This window comes from Nesoenas mayeri (assembly GCF_963082525.1).
Source record: "Nesoenas mayeri genome assembly, chromosome: 5".
In the NCBI taxonomy this organism is placed as follows: domain Eukaryota; kingdom Metazoa; phylum Chordata; class Aves; order Columbiformes; family Columbidae; genus Nesoenas; species Nesoenas mayeri.
The window spans coordinates 47,744,807-47,765,248 of NC_137548.1; the positions used below are offsets into that span (position 1 = coordinate 47,744,807).

The 20,442-nt window shown below is 41.9% G+C and overlaps 1 protein-coding gene across 1 annotated transcript in view; it reads right to left on the reverse strand.

Moving 5' to 3' along the window:
- The window catches only part of PRR5L (proline rich 5 like), a gene marked incomplete at both ends in the record, with an annotated part of 40,179 nt that extends 20,742 nt beyond the window's left edge, over nucleotides 1-19,437 (reverse strand). The window contains 4 exons of the mRNA XM_080345595.1: nucleotides 2,115-2,181; nucleotides 13,911-13,959; nucleotides 17,796-17,876; nucleotides 19,268-19,437. Of these exons, the coding sequence (XP_080201721.1) occupies nucleotides 2,115-2,181; nucleotides 13,911-13,959; nucleotides 17,796-17,876; nucleotides 19,268-19,437 (367 nt within the window). The remainder of the gene's footprint in view (nucleotides 1-2,114; nucleotides 2,182-13,910; nucleotides 13,960-17,795; nucleotides 17,877-19,267) is intronic.
- Nucleotides 19,438-20,442: the final 1,005 nt, after the last annotated feature.

Genomic DNA, 20,442 nt, shown 5'->3' on the forward strand with positions numbered 1-20,442 from the left:
GGCCAAAGGTTTGCAATGTTTTTTTCAAGTTTTAGATACTTTCCCCAGAAATTTCAGGTGCAAATACAGACCTAGGTAAAATAACACAAGTTTCTGACAACAGGATTTTCCAGGATACCTTCCATGGAGCCTCAGCTGGAGCTCACAAGCAGTCAAGACTCAAGAAGCAGTAACGGGAGATGGCTGATCAAGGCAGCTTTGAAGACTCAGCCTCAAGGTGACTAAATGCCTGACAGGATTAACTGGATTACACATAAAATTGCAACTCAAAGGAACCTTATCACAGTGTACTGAAGTGCTTTCTCCATCTGGAGGTTTACACATGGGCTTTCACTGTGCTTGCCCATGGGTTGTACTGCTTAGGACATAGCCAGAGAGCCAACAGGACCAGATCCTGCAGATGTTTCCTTTCAAGCAGAGAGCCCACTGATGACTGCAGGAGGGTTCAGAGGGAGGCTTCACCATGTCATGTATGACACCAGCAGTTTCAAAACTGAAACTGCAGGCAAATGACCACCTACTCAACACCCCCATAACAGCTACCCATTACCAGAAACTGCCAACTCTAAGTGAGAAAGACAACAAGAACCAGACTAACTGAATTTTAAATTTTTCCCTCCTCTGTCTCTTCCTCAGGACTGCAATGCTTTGGTGTATGGAGCCAGAGCGAAATTTTATAACTAGCTTCTTTTGAAGGGGAAGGGGGAATGGTTTGTTTCTTCAAGAAATCATAAATCTCACAGGCATTGAAAGAGATTCTGAGAGACCGTATAAAGAAAAGTCATGTTAAAATAAGAGGCTGTGATTTGTAAAACAGACACAGTAAAACACTGTCATGCCCTGCAGCAGGAACACTATTCTGTCTCTAACTACTAGGACAGTATAAATTTTCCAGGAAGACAGAGCTACCTGAGAAGTATGTACAAGTTCTTGTTGCTGTTACACGAGAGCTGCAACAAACCTACACATTATGAAAGAAAGGTACCCATGAGTCATCTTCTGCAGAGATACCAGCCTGTATAGGCAAAGTGGATCCACTGTCACCTAAAACTGAGGAACCAAAATTGAGCCATAGGAAGAAAGTTTTGTTATCTGCCTGGGAAGCTTCATCTTACCCAAACTCCTTCAGCAGCTGCAAACTACTCCCAGGCAGCTCTCTGCTTTTTATGGACCAAAACTCAATTTTCATACTTCTAAAACAGGTACTGGTGTTTTATATGAACAGTTTTATATGAACACGGAAAAGAAAACCTATGATAAGCTGCATAGCACTCATTCTGAAGAGCTGGCAGTGGCAGGGCAGGTACCTAGAGTCAGGAAAATGTAAGAGTCTGCCTTTTTTCCTCCCTTATAGGGCCAGTACCAAAGAAATACAAAACAAGCTGGAGGCGGAAACTGCACAACCCCTTCACAGGTCCGAGTCCTACAGCCTGCTGTCCAGCTGGAGAAGTCACTTGGTGAAGAACAGTGTGGAGGAATCCACCATCAATAATGACGCAAGATTATAAGTGTCTGTTGGCATCTAACAACCCAGATACAGCAGACCGATGATTAGCAAGGGATCTTCCCTACAGGCTACAAAACTGGGTCAAATCAAACCAGCCTCGTTTTGAACAAAGACATGTGCTCTACACAACTTGCTCTGCTTGAACAAGCTGTTAAGAAACATGACTAACTACCCACACATCCAACACTCAGAGTCGCTGCAACACACTGGCTTTTGTCCACAGGCTCTGGAGTAACAAGCATCCATACACCAGTGGTTTGAACAGAATTTCATGTGTGGTCAACTTATTTCCTGAAAGATTTATTTTCCACCCAAGTGATTGGTTTTTTCTTTAAAATTACACAAAACCTGTTAGTTCAGCTCTCAAAAGCACGTTCCTGTGCTCGCAATGAAAACGTGGCTGGTGGGAGTGTTGCAGTAACTTGGCTATTCAAACAGCCTGCCCCACATCTTAAGCCTCACAAGGGCTGCAGTGCAATCCAGTTCCCAAAAGGTTGTATAACATCCTAAGACAGTACCAGAAAGGGCTGTATGCTTTCCAGACATGCAAATCATCTTGTCTGACCAAACAGCAAAAAACAACTCCCTTCCGAAATGGGTTTCTTACTATACTTGCCTTCACACAGCTTAACCTTTTCCTCTATAAACAGCAAGCCTTTCACAAGGAGCTGGTTCTGCCAAGAGAGAAGAGAGACATGCATTTGCCTTTTCTGACATTTAAAATAAACATGGAATAATACGGTTCTTTTCAGATATTATCCACTTTGCATGCAGTTATTGAAAGATTAGCCATATCATAGTACTTTCCCCCAGCACCACCACCAGACCTGGTCTCACTGTGAGTGCTGTACATTCATTAACCCCATCTTGTTCAGCCAGACACAAGAACACAGTAGACAGTTGAAACATCTGTCAGAAGTGGGAAGGATAGATCTGTCCCGAGCCACAGGAATAGAGTCAAGATATTGATGTGCCTGTTTGCAGTTCAGGACATCTAAACATCTGGTAAGCTTTCTGTTTCTACTTCCTCAAACACAAGAATGGTGCAAAACCAACACCTACCTTTCTGTTCTCCCAACAGCACTAGAAGAATCAGTTATTTTGAAAAGCTTTGAGAATCCTAGAGAAAGGAACTGCTGTCACCAAATAACAGACTATTACTGCATCCTAAAACGTTCAGATCCTACCACAGAGATCACATTGATAGAGAATAAAGCTTTCTGTCCTTCTGAAAGAATTCAGTAACAGGGTAACGCATAACAATCAGACATCTCTCTCTCTCTCTCTCTCTCTCTCTCTCACGTTCATCCGCCAGCTTCTGTTTTAACAGGTAACCAGGTCGAAGTTGCACCTTTCAACCTTCTGCCAGCTGAGGAACAAGGCACATCTTTTTTTCACTCCCAATGGACACTGCTATTACACCACTGCCTTAGACACCACCATGACCTCCCAATGAGCTGCTGTACCACATACCTGCTCTTGCACTGCTGCTCTGGATGACAGACCTGCCTCCTGTAACCATATACCAGGCTAGATTGTTTATGACACACACAAGGAGGTAACTGTAAGCAACACCAAGTAAAGAGAGGCAGCACACCTCTGCATCCTCCCTACAACAAGAAGCAATACTAAACTGAGGTACTGTTGAAGGGAATGAAAAGAAGGAAATATTGTTCAGTGACATTCTCCACTTGTACTTTGCTTTCCAGAACAAAAGAAAAACTTGCCACTCAAAAGACCTACTTGTTAGCATCAGATATCATTGAAATGTGTAGAAAGGGAAGGGCTCTTCCTTAAATAGTATTCTAATCAGACTCCAGAAGTTTTTTGCAAGTAGGCTGAGGGACTGAAGAGACCACCATACATTCTATCAGTAAGGAAACATCTCTGGATGCATTGTCCTGGTGGAGAATTTACAATCACGAAGCTGTCAGGCAGGAAAATACTGAAACCAATAAAATCAGGGGCTGAATTTAAGAAACTCCTTTTGCTTTGGAATCTCACCTTATGCAAGGTGAGGTCCGAGACCTTTTAGGGCTGGGAACTGCTACAATATTAGAGATAATTTTTTCCATTGGCATCTTTGTCAAGATTTCAGCAAAAAGGGCCAAGGAGAAAGAACAAGCCATACAAGCTCATCAGTTGCCTCACATGCTACAGGTAGTAGGGGAAACTTCCATGAAAAGTTTCATCTCAAGGAAAGAATGAACGGACATTGCATTCTTCATGGTGTGAAAGAAGTGTAGTGTTATAAAACAGAGAGGAAATGGATACCTTTCTTTGGCTCTTGTCCTTGTCTTTGGCTCATGCACATTAAAAGATAAACTCATGTTTTGCTACAATGGCTTACTTGTCCTAAGTGAGACAGATATAAGTACTTCAGAGCCACTGCTTTAAAAACAAACAAACAAAAAACCCACCTGCATCCCCTAATGTGTATCCAGAGTTCTATCACAACACAAGGAGGAATGATCATCCAATTCACCAGTGGTGTTAGTGGCAATAATGGTTAAATATTGTGTAGTGCATACAAGTGAAAAATAATTAATGGTCATGATTGTAATTAAGGTCATTTGACCCTGCTAGCAGGTGGCTTTTTTTCAGAATTCAAGCCCAACAATATTTAGTATAGTCTTATTCTCAAAGTAATGTAGTATTTAGATTCTGTTAAAATTACTTACACAACAAAACTAGAGCATTTTTGGAGCAACACATGGGATGAAACTCATCCAAGTCACAAGACTTTTACTAGCTCCAGCAGAGTGCAAAAGCAATCTTATCCATGCAGTACAGTCAAGCTTTAAACAATTTTCAGTACTCTACTATATAACCAATCCTAGGAATTTCAGCAAAGGAATCTGAGCTGACTTGAATGTCCTGTTTTGTCAGCGGAACATTCTAAAATTGCTGCTCTGCACACAGGTGACCATGTGGAGACAGGAACCCAAAGCACTTTTGCATGTGACCTTATGAACCCACTCACAAAGAAGGTAAAAATTACTCTCATTAACTGCAACTGAAAAGCTGTGGATGCCAACAGGTAAAAAGCAGAGCGCTCTGTCAATACTGCAGACTACAAAGCAGCTGCTTCTAGGCCTCATGCAGTGCACAGCTGTCAGTTTAGGAAGGTACATTTTGGTCTTTGCTGACTACTTCCACATCACCAGTGCCCACTCAGGTTAGCAGGGACCTCCAGCAGGACATGCACTGCCTGGCAGCTCAAACCACCTCCAAGACCTGTGGAATCTCACTTGCTTACAACAGCTTACTCAGTTTTAGCCAAAAAGCCATACATTTATTCTAAAAATGAAGTCCAATTTCTGCAGTTGTTTTTTTTTTTTACTCTGGAATTTCCCCCAATAGAACAATTTTTTTTTTTTTTTCCCTGCAGAAGCCAATTTTCTGATTTATATGACAAAGGACTGTCAAAAGAAACTGCAAGGAGTGAAGAGAACTTGCCAGTGAAAAATTTTTACTGGCTGGGGGGCTTTGTAGAGGGCTTACTCCTCTGATAGGGTGGGTGTTCAGGTTGAGAGAGACAGAGTTCCCAGTAGAGAACAGGAGGAACAGGGATTCCAAAGGATGGGTAGACTGCAAAGAAAATGTGCTGAGGTGATACTTTTCACATGGGCAGTGACTACAGCAATTAGTAAGTTGGATAAATATGTTCATGTGATGAAAAAAAAATTGACTTTTGCAAAGATTCTCTAGCAGAAATACAGGCTTTGGGGGGAAATATTAAGTTGTTGGGATCTCCATTACATTTTTAGATTTGTTCAGCAAAAATAAATGACTACACATGTCAGGCTCTGGATAACAACAACAAAAACTTTCTAGGAAAAAAACAAAAACAAATACCTCCCCCCCTACCCCCCAACCCACAAAAAACCACCCCTCCCTCAACAAACAAAGAACCCCCCCCAAAAAAACACACACACACAAAAAAAAAACCCTACCAAAAAAACCACACGCAAAACCCAAAAACAAACAAAGCAACCAAACAAAAATCAAACAAAGCCAACAGCAAACGATGTGAAAGAGAAAGGAGAAAATCTGGAATGGAAAAAACTATAGAGGGGGGGAAAAAGTGAAACCCACTTACACTGTAAGTATTTTCCTGCCTGAACAATAAGATAACATTTGGAGTGATATTGCACTTTAATCCTTCCAGATGCTTTTAGTTTACTAATAAAGTACTTAAATTCTTTATTTTTCAACCTATAGGTCTAGGTAATTACCTCTCACATATTGCAAAAGAAATTTACAGCTGATCTTTAACACATTTTAAACTACTATATCAGAAAAAAAATACACACATATATATGAAGGTGTCACACTTATTTTCTTGTGTTTCTCTCAAGAAATATTAATTCATTCTCTATCTACACTAGAACATTAGGTTTTCATTTACATAGCACTTTCTGAGTACTGTAGATACAATTTTCCAGCTACTTTGCTTATATTATTGATGCTTTCTACTTTCAGAGATTTTTTTTTGGTACGTTTTACAGCTATGTCAGCAAACAAAATACACATTTGTATACCTTTATGGACAGCACAGTTCTACCTATTAAAAATAGAGATATTAATCATCCCCCTGTAATAAAGAATTGATAATGCTCTTATGAATGTATTATCAGTAATTCCATGTGCTAAATAGATTGCATAATCTCATTCTTAATGTTTCTTAAAAAAAAAAAAAAAGCTTAGCTCTGCATAGTTACTGCAGATATTTCAATTATCTTTTCAACTTTTCCTTTTTCCTGTGGAAGAGAGAGACTCATTTCCCTTCTCCCCCTCTTCAAAATATCTGGAAATTTTACTTATCTGTCTATTCTGCTAAAGTCACAGGCTTAGAAATTATTTCAATCCGAACATTACCCCTTCAGATCAAGCCAGACAGGTAAATTTTCATTAAAAAAACCCTACAGCATTTGCTGACAAATCAGTACAATCTAATAAACACAACAACAGCAGAAGTCTGTATCAGATCTTATCTAGATTACAAGTCTCATTTTACTGCTTTATCCCCAGTTGCCAGAGGCAATGCAGAGGCACAGAGCTAAAAGGAACAACAAACCTTTACTTACAAGAAAGACCAGATAGACACCAAGTGAGCTTGAAGAGTGGATTTACTAGAAGAAGTTTAGCTGACACTTCGTCTCTGCAATCACAGCTGAACTGGGTGCTTGGGGAGGAAGTTATTCCCTCCCCAAATCAGCTTTCCCTGGATCCCCCAGGTGAAGTCCTCACCCTGCTGTTGGTACAACACAGGCTATGCTCATTGCAGGTGCTGCAAACCTGCTGTTACTCTTGCTACAGTGAAGAATGCACTCCAGAGAAACAAAGACTTGACTTAAGCCCCAACACGTACAAGTAAGTCAAGAAATTTGGAGACAGATATTCTGCAGCAGATAGAAGTAAGCTTGTGAAATCTCACAGGTTGAAACCCCACTACATTTCTCAGTGCAGAAATCCACAGCAGCAGTTTCAGGTATATCACCAAGAAGTGTAGCTAAGAGAAAGCCTTTAAGTAAGTCTTCAAATGCACTGAGTTTCGGAAGACAGGATTGAAAGCTCTAGAAAAATCACTTTTCATTTTTTCCTCACCAAAGACCCTTCCCATGATGTGCATGTGCTCGCTACTCTTGCAAAGTAAGCTGTGCTGAAATCACTGGGAATTAAAAAAAAGTCTGAAGACAATCACACGCCCTGCTATAAAACTGACACTTTCCAGCTAATTCCTTCTTTTTTCCTGGCACAGGTATTTTCCCCTTCCCTATTAGATAAACTGAGGAAAATTTCTCCATCTATACCCAGAAGAGCAATTTCAGTTTCCCAGCACAATGACTGCAGGTGGAATCTGTCCCAAGCACAACAGTAGTTACCAGCTGTGACATGCACCTTCTCCTTCCCTCCACCTTGTCAGGAGCTGGTCATCCCAAAGAGGGGCCATGGAGGCCCTTCCTGTGCAGGCTCTCACTACGCTCTGGGCAAAATGGTACCCATCTGACTTCGCCAGAGGCAAATTAGATGTTCCCTGTTGGGAGCGCTCTGACAGCAGCCTGGTCATGGTGATCGCCTCCATACAAAACCAACAGGAAGGTTTCGAGGTGACAGCCCTGCCACTAGCACAGCTTGCTCTGCTGTGGGTGGTACCTCCAAGCAGAAAGGTAACAAAAAGCAGCCAAGTAGTTTTGGGAGCAGCTCCACAGAAAACATCAAGGAGGTTCAAGCCATCACAGGTGACTTCAATTCTCATCTGAAAGCCATGTCTCTGCCGTGTAGCATGCCACAAAAGAATTCTCTTGCTAAGCCAACACTCTTGGGGGGAAAAAGGTTTACATGAACACCCCTTTAATTATAGACAAATTTTGTTTTCCTCTCATGTCTCCATGCTGAACATGGCCAGTATGCTTTTAAAAGGCCACATGAAAATTAAGAAATTAATACTAGTTCAAACAGAAACATAAGCTTGGAATGGGAGTAAACTAATCCAGAGAAAAGTCAAAATCATTGACCCCTTTTTGCTTAGTGAAAAATTCAGTTTTTCTTCTACACATCACAGTTATTTCTTAAAAGCAGCCTGTCTTGCAGCCAATTGAGGCTTTGTGTGCTAGTGTTAAACCACTCTTTTACAGGCTCTACAAGCACATAACCACTGATTCTTGGATAATCTGATGTTAATTTTGAGAAAAAAGAAAACATCACACAAACTTGGATAACCTGATGTTAATTTTGAGAAAAAAGAAAACATCACAGAAATTTACTTGACAAGTATTTTCTACAAAGTTATTGCCAGTTGCACACAACCACCTACCTGTTTCTTGGCAGTGTTTTACGAAATCTATGTGAATTGCAGCACCTCACACCTGGAGCATCCCTCCCTACTACTCTATAAAGAGGGGAAATAGTGACAAAAGCAGAGAGAAAATTTCAGTCCTACACAGAGAACAAACTGCAAGATAAGTATGAAATAACATCCTAAAATGAGTCGTCTTTGCTCAAAATAGGTAAAAAAGCCCACCTAAAGAGAGAAAGTGAGGGAGGGAGAGTAAGAAGGAGAGCAGACCAAGCAGACAGAGTAGGCAGCACTGCTACAATCTAGACCACAACACGTCGGCAAGGCAGCAGCTATGGGAAAGCCCCGCAGCTGGCCCCGGCTCTGTGCTGGTGAGTCACCACTTCAGGCAGGAGCCCTGCTTACCAGGGCATGGCACGCTGCTGTCCCATGCCATGCCACAGTCTGAGCAGTAGCAAACAGGCACCACTTCAAGTGAATCACACACACCTAGTGAGTCAATGCCTACAGGGTCTGAAAGGCAGGTGTCCCTACTGCTGCTGCCACCCAGGACTACTAGGTCCTCTGCTCAGCTCACAGTAATGGGGATGAGCTGCCTGGCAACTCCATCTGTGACAACAAAGCTGAGCAGTTGCTATAGAATCTCTGGAGCTGCTCCATGAAAGCTCAGTCCAGTGCCAGACAAAGCAGAATTAACCAGGAGACCTGCATGAACAGGGGTTCCCAGCCAGCAAGGGGAGAAATACAATAATAAAGACCAGCGTGTCCCAAAAGAGTATTGCAGACATATGGCTGAGCTCTGCAAATCACACAAGTGCGCACTCTCTCCTCTTGTGCAGCAGCCAAACTGCTGCAGCCCCTAGCAGCAGGCCCAAGACAGCACATGGCCAGAGAAGAGCTAGAACTGCCTTTATCTAGCAATCATCACTCTAATAACCTACACAACTATTTCATTGCCTTGCTGTGAAACAGGTAGAACTAGAAACACTGTGCCAAGGAAAGGAATGTCATACGCACCAGGTTTTTCTCTTTGACTAAGCAGGAGAGAGCAACACATGAGTACTTTCAGCTCCTAGCATGGCTTTACAAAGCAGCCTTTCAAAGGACAGCAAGCATCACAAGAGATGCAGGATAGGCTGGAGTCTCAGAAAGGCACGCAGCAGGGACTTAAGCAAAAGCTTTACAGTGCCATAGGAGAGGGAGGAGTGCATGTTTCCCCCTACTGCTGCATCCACTTTGCACAGCCAGCTGACCTACAGCAAGAGGCCCTCTGACCACAGGAAGGTTCACCAGCCCTACTTCTGACAACTCTGAAGGCAGAGAACAACAATCAAATTTGGCCTGGATCTGGGTTTGCCTCATAGTGGCTGCTGCTTACTTTCACAGCTATCCATTATCATCTTGCTATTTGGACTTTGCTTGACACTGCAGCAACATGGGTTCTCGCACACTGCTGTTTCTATGGTTTTGCCTTACAAACAGAAAGCTAGGCCTAATACTGAGTCAGGACTTGTCACCTTCGTGGCTCTTCACTGCAGCAGGCTAGGAAATGTAGCAGCTTCACTCCTGGTTTTAAGACATTGAAGTTCTCATTGGATTAAATGAGGAAATACAGTCCACTCACCATCCCTCACCTACCAGCTATGCCAGAGCAGGCAGTGGATGTCAGGCTGAAGAGGCATCAACTCTGGGCATCTGACTTTTTGCATTTGTAGCCCAAGGATGCTGGGAGAAGTTACAGTGCCTAGGAAGGGATCAGGTCGCTCTGCCTCAGGAGGACACAGTTTGGAATTAAAATGCATAAACCAAGCAGTTCTGCTAAAGTGGTTAACTGTAAAATAGCTAGAATTTCCATTTTCCCCTGTGAGTTTCAGGATTAACAAGCCCCCAGAGAGTGAAAAGAAATAGCCTTTCTAAAGGTTTTGTTTCAGGCTGTCTGCAGAATCAGGAAGGTAATGCATGAGTTTATCAACACACACTAATTTCATATTAGAAAAATTTTCTCCACAACCACAAGGGTCAGAGAGCATGAAAATTAAGGGAGGTTATCTGAAAAATCTCACAGTTGCCCCAAGGAAGTCCTAATCTCCAATACACCCTGTTCCTTCAAAGCCCAGCTTCCTACCTTCCATGGTCATAGGATTCCCCCCTGTTGTAGTTCAGCTGAACACCAGAGAACTACCCCAGCAGAGAGAGCAAATGGTGCCCTGCTGTGTTACTGAACAGAGGGGTGGGTATAAAGTACCCCTTTTCACCAGCAGGAAATTATTGGATCAGTTCATGGGCAAAGCTAGTACTGGAAAACCTGGAGCATGATGCATTGCTTTAAAGCAGATCTGCAGCAAACGAGCCCCCACTACCTGGCATTTGCACTCAGACTCTGATCCAAGGAGATAGCTTGTATATATAATAGGGTTGTGAGGGCAGCAGATCTGTAAACACAAATCTTGAGAATGAAATATCTGAGTTTCCACCAAAACACTTATAGGAATTACATTTCTCTTTCAAATACAAAACAGATTCAGTAACTCTGGTATGATGATGGTTTGGTAGCAGAGAAACACTGCCTAAACCCTACCTGTTTCCTAAACATTCTTTTATCAACTTCAGGAGCTAAAACCTGACAATTCACATGACTGTTGGTGAAAAGGACTTGCAAGTAACCAAGTCAAGTTCATCACAAAGGTAGATTTGTCTCACTATAAAACCTCTACTCTGTTTTAGTCTCAAATATTCAGTGGTTAGAAAAACTATGTATGTGTTTAAAATATACATACTCTAAGAGCCAGAACTCTTAAAAAAATGGAAAATGGGATTTTAAAAATTATCTTAGTGGCTCCTGTTACAAGTGCTATGGCATAAGAAACAGAAAACATTTTAGTCAGTTTATCACATCTAAATATTACATGACCCAGTTAGCTGCTCTAATTGCTGCTAGGATATTTAAAACTGCTTGGTTACACATGAGAGCAGATCCTTCAGGGTTCATTTCAATCTAAGAGAACAGTAAACTTGTTTCTCAGGATAGCTTTTCAGTGGGCTTTAGCAGATGGCAGAGGAAACCACTGCCAAAAGATGCACTTCCACTCCACCCCCCATCATGGTGACCCACTCCCATCACCTCCCCTATGCCAGAGGGGATGAGCACAACAAGCCAAGGGAAGTAGTTGAAAACTTTATTTTTTGTTTCAAGGTTATTTTCCAGCCAAATTCTCTGCTCATTTTGGTGGCAACAGTACTGCCCTAAACCAATTGGTATCAGCAGTGAAACTGAACCCACATACAAATGAAATAATGTTGCCAGTCCTTCCTGGGCACATGAATAGTCTCTCCCCACTCCATGGCCCAAGGATTTTTGAGTAAAAACATTCAGAAGGGAGCAGTACCTTTTATCACTGCCATGCACTGTCAGTCTAGCATCAGAAATAAGCCTGCATCTTACCTAACAACAGAATAGAAAGTTAATTTCCTACAACAGCCTTTATCTCATAGTTTGTCTCCTGGCTTGCCAGCACCAAGGAATTTTACTTCAGACTAAGTCTGATGGATGCCAAGTTAATCCTTTTAACATTGAGCAAAAAGAAAAAAAAAAAAAAAAAAAATCCCAGAAATTAAATTTGAGTCCCAGTGGCTTCAGTAGGAGAACAGCAGCTGCAGGTGAACTAGTATATATACATTGCGAATGTTGTAACAGACAGACTGACACAAAAACAAACGCCGAAGTGAACATAGCCAAGTCCTTGCACTGCACGGTCCCCGAGGCAAAGATCATCACTCTCTCAGCAGTAGTCCAGTGCTGAGTATCTACATTGCAATTCTGGCCTGTGGCTGAAGTAGTACAGCCCTGCCATTAAGGTGAAAGAGCAGTTTTTGCACCCGCTTTTGCTGAAAATGGTGCTGGTGATCAGACTCTTCTCCCAGGACAAGATCAGATACCCTCAGCTTGCTAAGAGGGATGCAACAGAGATATCCAGGCCCCAGTAGTGAGCAGGCTGTAGTCTAAGCAGTCTCTCCAGTTGTCAGCTCTACTACTAAGAGACCTCAGCTAATGCCACTAGCCCTAGCATAACAGAGAGGCTTGAGGTTTGCAGTCTGGAGTAAAGGGAATAACACATCCAAACCCTAGCATTAGGAACCATTCGGTCCCCAGCAGTCATTGCCTTCTTCTTGCACAGTGACACAATTCAGCTGTGTCTCACTCAGCACAGGCCTATTTCACTGCACTCTGAATTTTCAAAACCATATAACAGTCACATGTCAACATTTCACATCCCTCAGGACTATGTTCAGCTCCATGCTCCATTCAGGCTTATGGCTACATGAAGTTGGCTCTGGACATTTTCTGCTTATTCCAGCCTTGCACACCACGCTTAACACTGTAGTACCTGCACACTTGATCAAGACCTTTCAAATTTCAATTTGACACATATATTTAGTTGCAAACTTTTGTTTGCCTGGTTTTGGATTAGCAGGAGTGGATTTCCACTTAAGCCAGGCACTGTGCGCTATGGGCTCTCAGCCCTTCTGCTGGGCTGCCACCAGACCTCACTCATGGTCTAGGAAACATCCCACTATTTGGCACCAGCAGCCACCTCTTTCCAGGAAACAACTTGTGCTGATAGAGTCTAAAGAAGCAAAACATCACTATACTTAAGGCAGGAGGTTGCTTCTCACTTAACAGCACAGCGTGGGGGATTTTTTTAAGTCATGTAATCTAATACTGACAGAAAACAGTACTAGTCTTCTTTTTTTGCCTTTCTATGCTCTTAGCACAGTATGCGGCAGTGTCAGCTGCTTCAGAAAATACTGAATTTTTTTCTCTCTCTGTCTCTCTTTCTCAAAGGGAAGAAAACCTTCTTGCTTTCAGCAGCCTCCCCTTTTTTTTTTGTTTCTTTTTAATTAATCAACACTACACTGAACAACTTACAACACTGAAAGCCATCAGTATCCTCTCAAAATAATCCAGCACACTTTCATGTGGTTATATTTGAACCTCTGTCTATCTGGATAGTATCAGTAAAAGGCAATAACAGTTATTCACAGCTGTGATTGACCAGGTCTTACCTCATTCTTCATCTTTCACTTTTTTGAAGGTTGCATTTATATTTATGGGACTAAAGGGCAAACAGTACTGAGGTTGATTTCCTGCTGATAGGGAATTCTTTCTCTGCCTGTCCCCCCTCCCCACAAAAAGCGACCAGACAGCCAATTTCTTTTCCCCTTTGCTGGCCACTATTGCAGAAAACCTATTCCTGACTTCTCTATACTAGACAAATAGGCTAAAGAAAACACTATGAATGGTATCCTATCTTCTTTAAAAAGTTCAAGTTATTTCCTTCTTGACCTTGGTAGGCTACTAGCAGCCTTTCTTAGGTGTAAAGGAAGTTTATCCTTAATTTAGCACATACACTCATGAATATGACTACTCCCAAAGCTATATGGCCCACATTAAAAAAGTCCAGTACCTCCATCATCTTCTGTAGCAAGACAAAAATGAAACTTGTAAGCTACATGCATGTAAAAAGGGGCCCTATATTTTTTATAGGCCAAAAAGCTGGGGGGGAGCAAACCTCAAAAGAAAGCAAGTAAATCATGTAATACCTGAAAGTAATCCGTGATGAAGGATCCCAGTTCACTCTTCAGAAGCCGTCTGTAGACAAAAGGAATGCAGCCATGAAGTAACAGCCCTTGCTGGTCATTTCTTAGAGGTATATCTGCACTACCAGTCATACCAAAGACATGTGAGTATATGTGAATGTGTCATTTTGGCCACAGTTAAATTTCTTTTACATTTAGGTACAGATTCTACAAATGACCACAAAGGCTATTCTCAAATCATGAAGGAATCACACAGTTTCCCTGAAGTCTTCTATTTATAAGCCATACACCTAGAACAAGCAAACAAACAAACAAACAAAAAAAAAGCCCCCTTGAATGCCCAGAAAGTTGAGGAGACAATTTCAAGTTATTTAGTTGGAAATTCATGTTTTTTTCTGCTTTTTGTTTAAAGAAAGACACCTTTAATTTCACAGAAAATAGCATATTTCCCTAATGATGTACTCCCTTTTCTCTTGGAAGTAGAAGGTGGGAGGATAAGAAGAGGAAACACACAAGCAGAAGCTGCAGCTTCCCTATGACTACTGCATTAAAAAGACATATTTTTCAAGAAAGAACTTCTAGAAATTTAACAAGATGTATTTTAAATACACACAGGCAGAAGCCACTCCAAGTATTTCTAATAAAAACTGTTGTATTTTAAATCAGGCTATAAAAGAACTTTTACATTGTAATACATATTTATATTTCAAAACTCTGATATATAAATCAGGATTGTTTTAAACCAAAAGCAGCATTAAAAAAAAAAAAACAAACCTTCTCACAAAGAGCATTTACACTTTCAGTGACTGTGAGCATAAATTCTGCAGCAGTAAATTCTGCCTAAAATTTAATATGTGCCCAACACTTTCCACTGTAAAACACTGCATTTTTCCTGTTTTAAGAGATTTGCTTTTCTCCAACATGAAGTATAATCAAGAGTGCTTGAAAATGACATTTGAATCAGGGACCATCCAGTTCTCAGGCTGCATTCTTATCAAGAAACTACACCACTTCTTCCTAATCTTTGCTGAAAGTCAATTTTGACAGCAACTTTCCGCCCTAACCATTTAGTAACACTTCTAAATTTATTTGCATGCCAACATTCTTCACTCCTTCTCTCTCAGGGCAATTATATTTACTCTTCCTGTCTCAAAGTACATTTATGTTTCTATGAGATGGGAGAAACCAGATAAGCCTTTGGGGCCTGTTTGTCAGAAGTTCTTCCACTGGCTTCAGCAGAGTCCAGGGGGTTCTCCACCAGCTGACTGACAAGCCCGTGATAGGACTTCACCTCACAGAGGTAGAGCAGCAATTAGAGGCTTGAGCCTTAGGGAGAATGCAAGGAAGGAGTCTCTTCCTATTCACTTCCTGAAATCCCAAATCTTGATGGCATTTCTTACATTTCCTCTTGCCGTGACAACTGACTTTCAGACCAGTAAAAAACAAAAAACAACCAAAGCAAACAACACCACCACAAAAAAACAAACCAACACAACACCACCACCACGCCAACAACAACTTGGTGGCAGCAATCCAGAGCAAAATGTTACCACCTGCTCGCCTCTTAGTCATGCCATTACTGTTCTACTTTAAAACTCTCCTGCATGTCCCACTGTCAAATAACTAAATGCTGTGCAAAATCTGTGAGTGTCTTAAAGCACTGCCTTTGCTAACTTTCACCAGGGAGCTGAATGAAGAACTATAAACAAGTGCACCAGCACAACCTAATGGCACGCAAGAGCTGGCCATCTGACAGGTCTAGCTTGTTGCCCATTGTCAAGCTAGAGACTCACCTCATGTGCACAGAGCTAATGTGTTGCCAGCTACATCAAGAGTCATAGGTGCGAGACTGCAGGTGTGCATACAAACATACAGATGCATGTCCTTTGCTTCTTAGATGGACATTAATGAGTTACTTAAATGTTAAAGTGATATAATTAGAGAATGACATTTGCAGATGTAACTAGTGCTCAGAGCACCTGCAGGAACATTAATCACGTATTTCAAGGTGAGAGCTTCCAAGTGCTGAGAGTCCCTGTCAATGGAAGAGCGCATTTCCACTCCTACCATCAGCACTGCTTGAAAAGTACACGCAGTTCACAACTAATTTCCTGTTCTTCACCCAGTTCTTGACAGTCTAGATCCACTTCAGTAACCCACATGAATGCAAGGGCGAAAAATCATGGACTCCACACAATCCAATATGAATTCAAGCAAAGTCCTTTATTACAGAAACAAGCCTCCTTATATATGCAGGTATTTCCTGATCACGCGTCCATGCTCCAAGCATGCATTAGCTGACTGGATATTGTCCATGTTCTCAAGCTGTCCACGCACCCGAGTCTCACTGCTAATAGGTCTGTTGATTTACATCTTGTTGAGGCTCTATTATTGTAGAACTGCCTCACTCCCACAGCAGGTTCTGTTTTCAGCTTTCGAGCTGGCCTTGAAATTCCTTTGGCTAGTTCAGAAATAAATCTCCATCTAAAAGAAACCCATCCACACAACAGCCTCAAGAATATCCCTCAAATCTCCCACACATGAAGAAAGCATAGTCAAGCTACTGTGGCCAAGCCCAGGCAATACAGCTATTCTGCCTGGTGTCCTGCCTCCCCACAAGGATGGGAAGGACTCCCTGCTTGCACTGGAGAGGAAGAGCAGGCTGCAGCCACCGCAGTGAGCAACAGCCTGGCAGACAAGTCACAAGCCTCAAAGCCAGTCCCCAAGCCTGCCAACAGACTGTAGGTTAGGGTATTTCCAGAGGCTTAGGAAATTAGTTTTTCTTTCCACATACAGAAATACGCATCTCCCATGAAGAATTACAACTGTTCCAAGCACTTAAGCCTAACGTGAGGACTTCTGACCTGAACACAATTAAAATATCATTAAAGAATGAAACACTGCCCTCACTCAGCTGCCAAAAGGATTTATATTAAACTTTCACCTTTGGGACCATACCAAATAGGACAGAGTCTCATGCCCTGCAAGCTGCATTTATTTTGAAAGTAGGGAAAGGGGTAGTTTAGACTGCTGCTTAGTATGTGCTTAGCCCAAATTGCCACTTCAATTGGGAAAACTGCCATAGGGATGGCGGGCATATAGAAGGAGAACTGGAGCCCTGTATGACAGCATTCATGATGAATGAATATAGATATAGTGGGAAAGAGAGAGGGAGGAGGAACCACATACGTCAGCTCCAACAATGCTCCTCCTAGCAGCACTTGGAACCAAAGTAAGAATAAATTGTTCTTTATCTACTCTACAGTCCTATCTACTGCTAACCAAACTTTCCAAATAATCAGAACGAAACCACAGATAATCATGAATTCTGATTAAAAAAAAAAACAACAAAAACAACTTTTAATCATAATTACCATCAGTGTAAGAAAATGTTTGTTAGGCTTTCCCGTTTATCATCTTTAGGGTTCATACTTTCAGGTCTTGCTCTGCAATTGTCACATGAAGATGAAACTTTTAAATGACATGCTGTGTTTTGCTTTTAGTTTAAACACTTCATGGTTCTGAGAAGCTTGGGTTTAGAAAAGAGATGTTACTACCATCATGAATGCCCTTATGTGTAAAAATCAGTCAGAAGAGGCAAACTCCCTAGGATGGGACAAAATCCTTATAATTCAAGTTAATACACATCCTGTCCTTGCCAAAGCTACACATCCACACAAGTCAGAGAAACATTATCCAAGTGTCCCATGCCCTCCACCAATAGCAAAAACAAAGTTTGCCTGAAACCCCAAAGCTGAACTTAAGTTTGCTTCAGTCCCTTCTCCTCCCACCAATATCTTCCAACTGCAGCTTTGTAGGGGAACAAAACCAAGCAGACACCAAACATGCAGCAACAAAAATCCCTTTTCATGCATTTCAGAAACCTACCTGATATTTTCATTGAGGGTGTAAAGTTCATTGTTCTGCAAGCCTCCACCTTTGAATACATTTATCACTGCTGTTTGAACACTGCCAAAAAATAAATGAGACAGTACAACATCCATAAATAACAGCCATCAGAATGATTTAATACAGAGTGCAATGTGAGCTAGCCACCAAAAGCTGAGTGGTTACAATGGGGTGGAGACGTTAAGTGTACTTAAATAATTGCACGCTTTCTTCCCTCGAAATAATCACTCTTATTTTCCTACATCTCTCATGGAAGACAGGGTGCAACCAACCTCCAGTTGTGCCTAGAGTAAGCAAGGGACACTGTACACTAAGAACATGTTCTCACCAGATACATCTTCAACACATCTGTTTGGGGGATCTCTGCTGTGCATTGCAGGCTAGTTGCTATGAGAAGTCACAGATGTTTGGCAGTATCTGCTGAACACATCACATTGTATTATCTAATGATGCTAGCAAGAACCACCCAATCTACAGAGTCTGATAGGACACTGGCTGTGCTGGATGACATTCTGCAGCCAGCATCATCTTAGTTAGACCCAACTTTAAGCCCTGTTAATGCCTGTAAGATGCTGCTGGAGGATCTTCTAACTCATACTTCTCTCATCAGCACAGAGGACGTAATAAAGTGACAGCATACAAGATGATTTAGCAGGTCTAAAGGCTTGCCACGGCTAACAAGAGGAGGTGTCATTCCCTTAAAGGGCATTCCCTTCTGTGGGTCAGTTACAGCACTTGCATGCTTCAAAGACTTCAGCTCACTATCCTAGCATAAAACTGTGATGTTTTTGCTGGGCTGCTTTTGTGTGGTATTAGTAAGCTGAGCTACGCCAGCAAAAGAGAGGGATCAGCACAATGCAGAGCTAGTGCAAGGTGGCAGAAGCAGGGGTGGGAAGACCCAGTTTTGGTAGCAGCAGACTATTAGATCAGATCAGGACATCATACTCTCCACCCTACACATCGTTTTTCCAGTTGCCATTGCTGCATGACACAGATTGCAGACAGGATTTAGCTGTAAATAGGAAATGCTGGTAGAAGCCATGAGCTTAGCAGTTGTCAAAGGAACTCAGCTGTGGTAAAAGCTTCATAATATGCAAATAAATTCCTGTTGTGCATTAAGGAACTGGCATTTATTACAATACTAGGGATGTGTTTTCCTAAATGGCACTTAAAAAGATCAACTGTTAACAAAGAGTAATTCTGTTTTACATCAAGACAATATCTCTGAACAATGTTGGCCAAAAACAAGGCTGAACACTACTAGGTCTAATTTTTTCACCTCCATGGAGGTTTTCAATGCTGGAAAAGCTTGGGCATGTCAAGAATTCATGCACACTTATAAACAGATAAACTGAGCCATAAATTGCCTGAAGCACAAAGATCAGACACGCACAGCCCTTACTGCAGGGCTGTTGCAAGGTAAAAGCTCGGCCCAGGTGGGTCCTGCTCACCTGTTCCACGCAGAGTTGGAGCTGAGCTGCAGAGCCTGCCGGGCTGCCTGAAACCGTGGCAGGTCACTGAGGACTGGGGAGCTCATGAAGCGAGGTCGGGGCCGTCTGAATGAACCCATGTTGTGGAACTGGGGAGCAAAGGATGGAGCTACGGTGAACCCTTCACTCATACATTCAGGTGGAGTGGAGCAGGGCCATCAGAAAGTCTCTGCTCTTGAAGGTCCAAGTGTTAATCTCAGTAATGCCAATGAGTCTTCAAGCCCAAGGACTCAGCCTGCAGCAAAAGCAAAGAGTCAGCCTTGGACTAGCAGTTTCCCACAGCATCAAGTTGTGACACAAACATGCACTGCAAGACAATGAAGGAACTGAGGCAGTCCTGCAAAGCAAAGAGCAAGGAAAAGAGTACGACAGAGCAGGGAGGGGTAAAAATATCATATCCCATTAACAGTAAACTTAGGCAAATCTTCTGGAGTTCTTCAACAGCAGTCCCCCTTCCCATTGTGCTCCTTAAACAATGAACCTACACAGCCAGCCAGAAATAGAAGCATGGTCTCTCCATTTCAATTAGCAGAGATGCCTAAACTCTTCTGCCAGAGGCACTTTACAAATACCTTTAACTACAGTTAGACATTCAGCCTGTATAAAATAGTATTAGAACATGGAGAAAGAGAAAACTCTTTGGCCAGAAAGGAACAAAAGATGAGCAATAGAAGAAAAAAATAACAGACAAACACAATGTGTTGGTTTGGGTTTTTTTTTTGAGAAGTGTCGTGCAAAGGAATAAACCCACTCATTACAAAAAGGATACTATAGGGAGCCTCTGCAAAAGTGGTCGGACAACCAGATATTTTGAGAGTAAGCAGGACTTTTATGTTTGTTTTGTCTTCTACAGAATGAGAATTGCTAGGCCAAACACAGAATGCCCATATTTTCCACTCCATATAGATGAATATGTAGCCCCAAGTAAACCACAGAAATACAAGAAGTTAGCTTGGATAAAAACCACTAAAAAAAATTGTACTTCAAAATCTTCCCACTTAAGGCGAACACAATCAGTAGATGTAGTTGGCACTTTGGAGAATGGAGATGTTGGAGAAAGGAGAGGAGGGAAAAAAATAAAGTTGTATAACTGAAAGATGAAAGATGTAAAGCAAAGTCTTCTTTTTTCCACTACA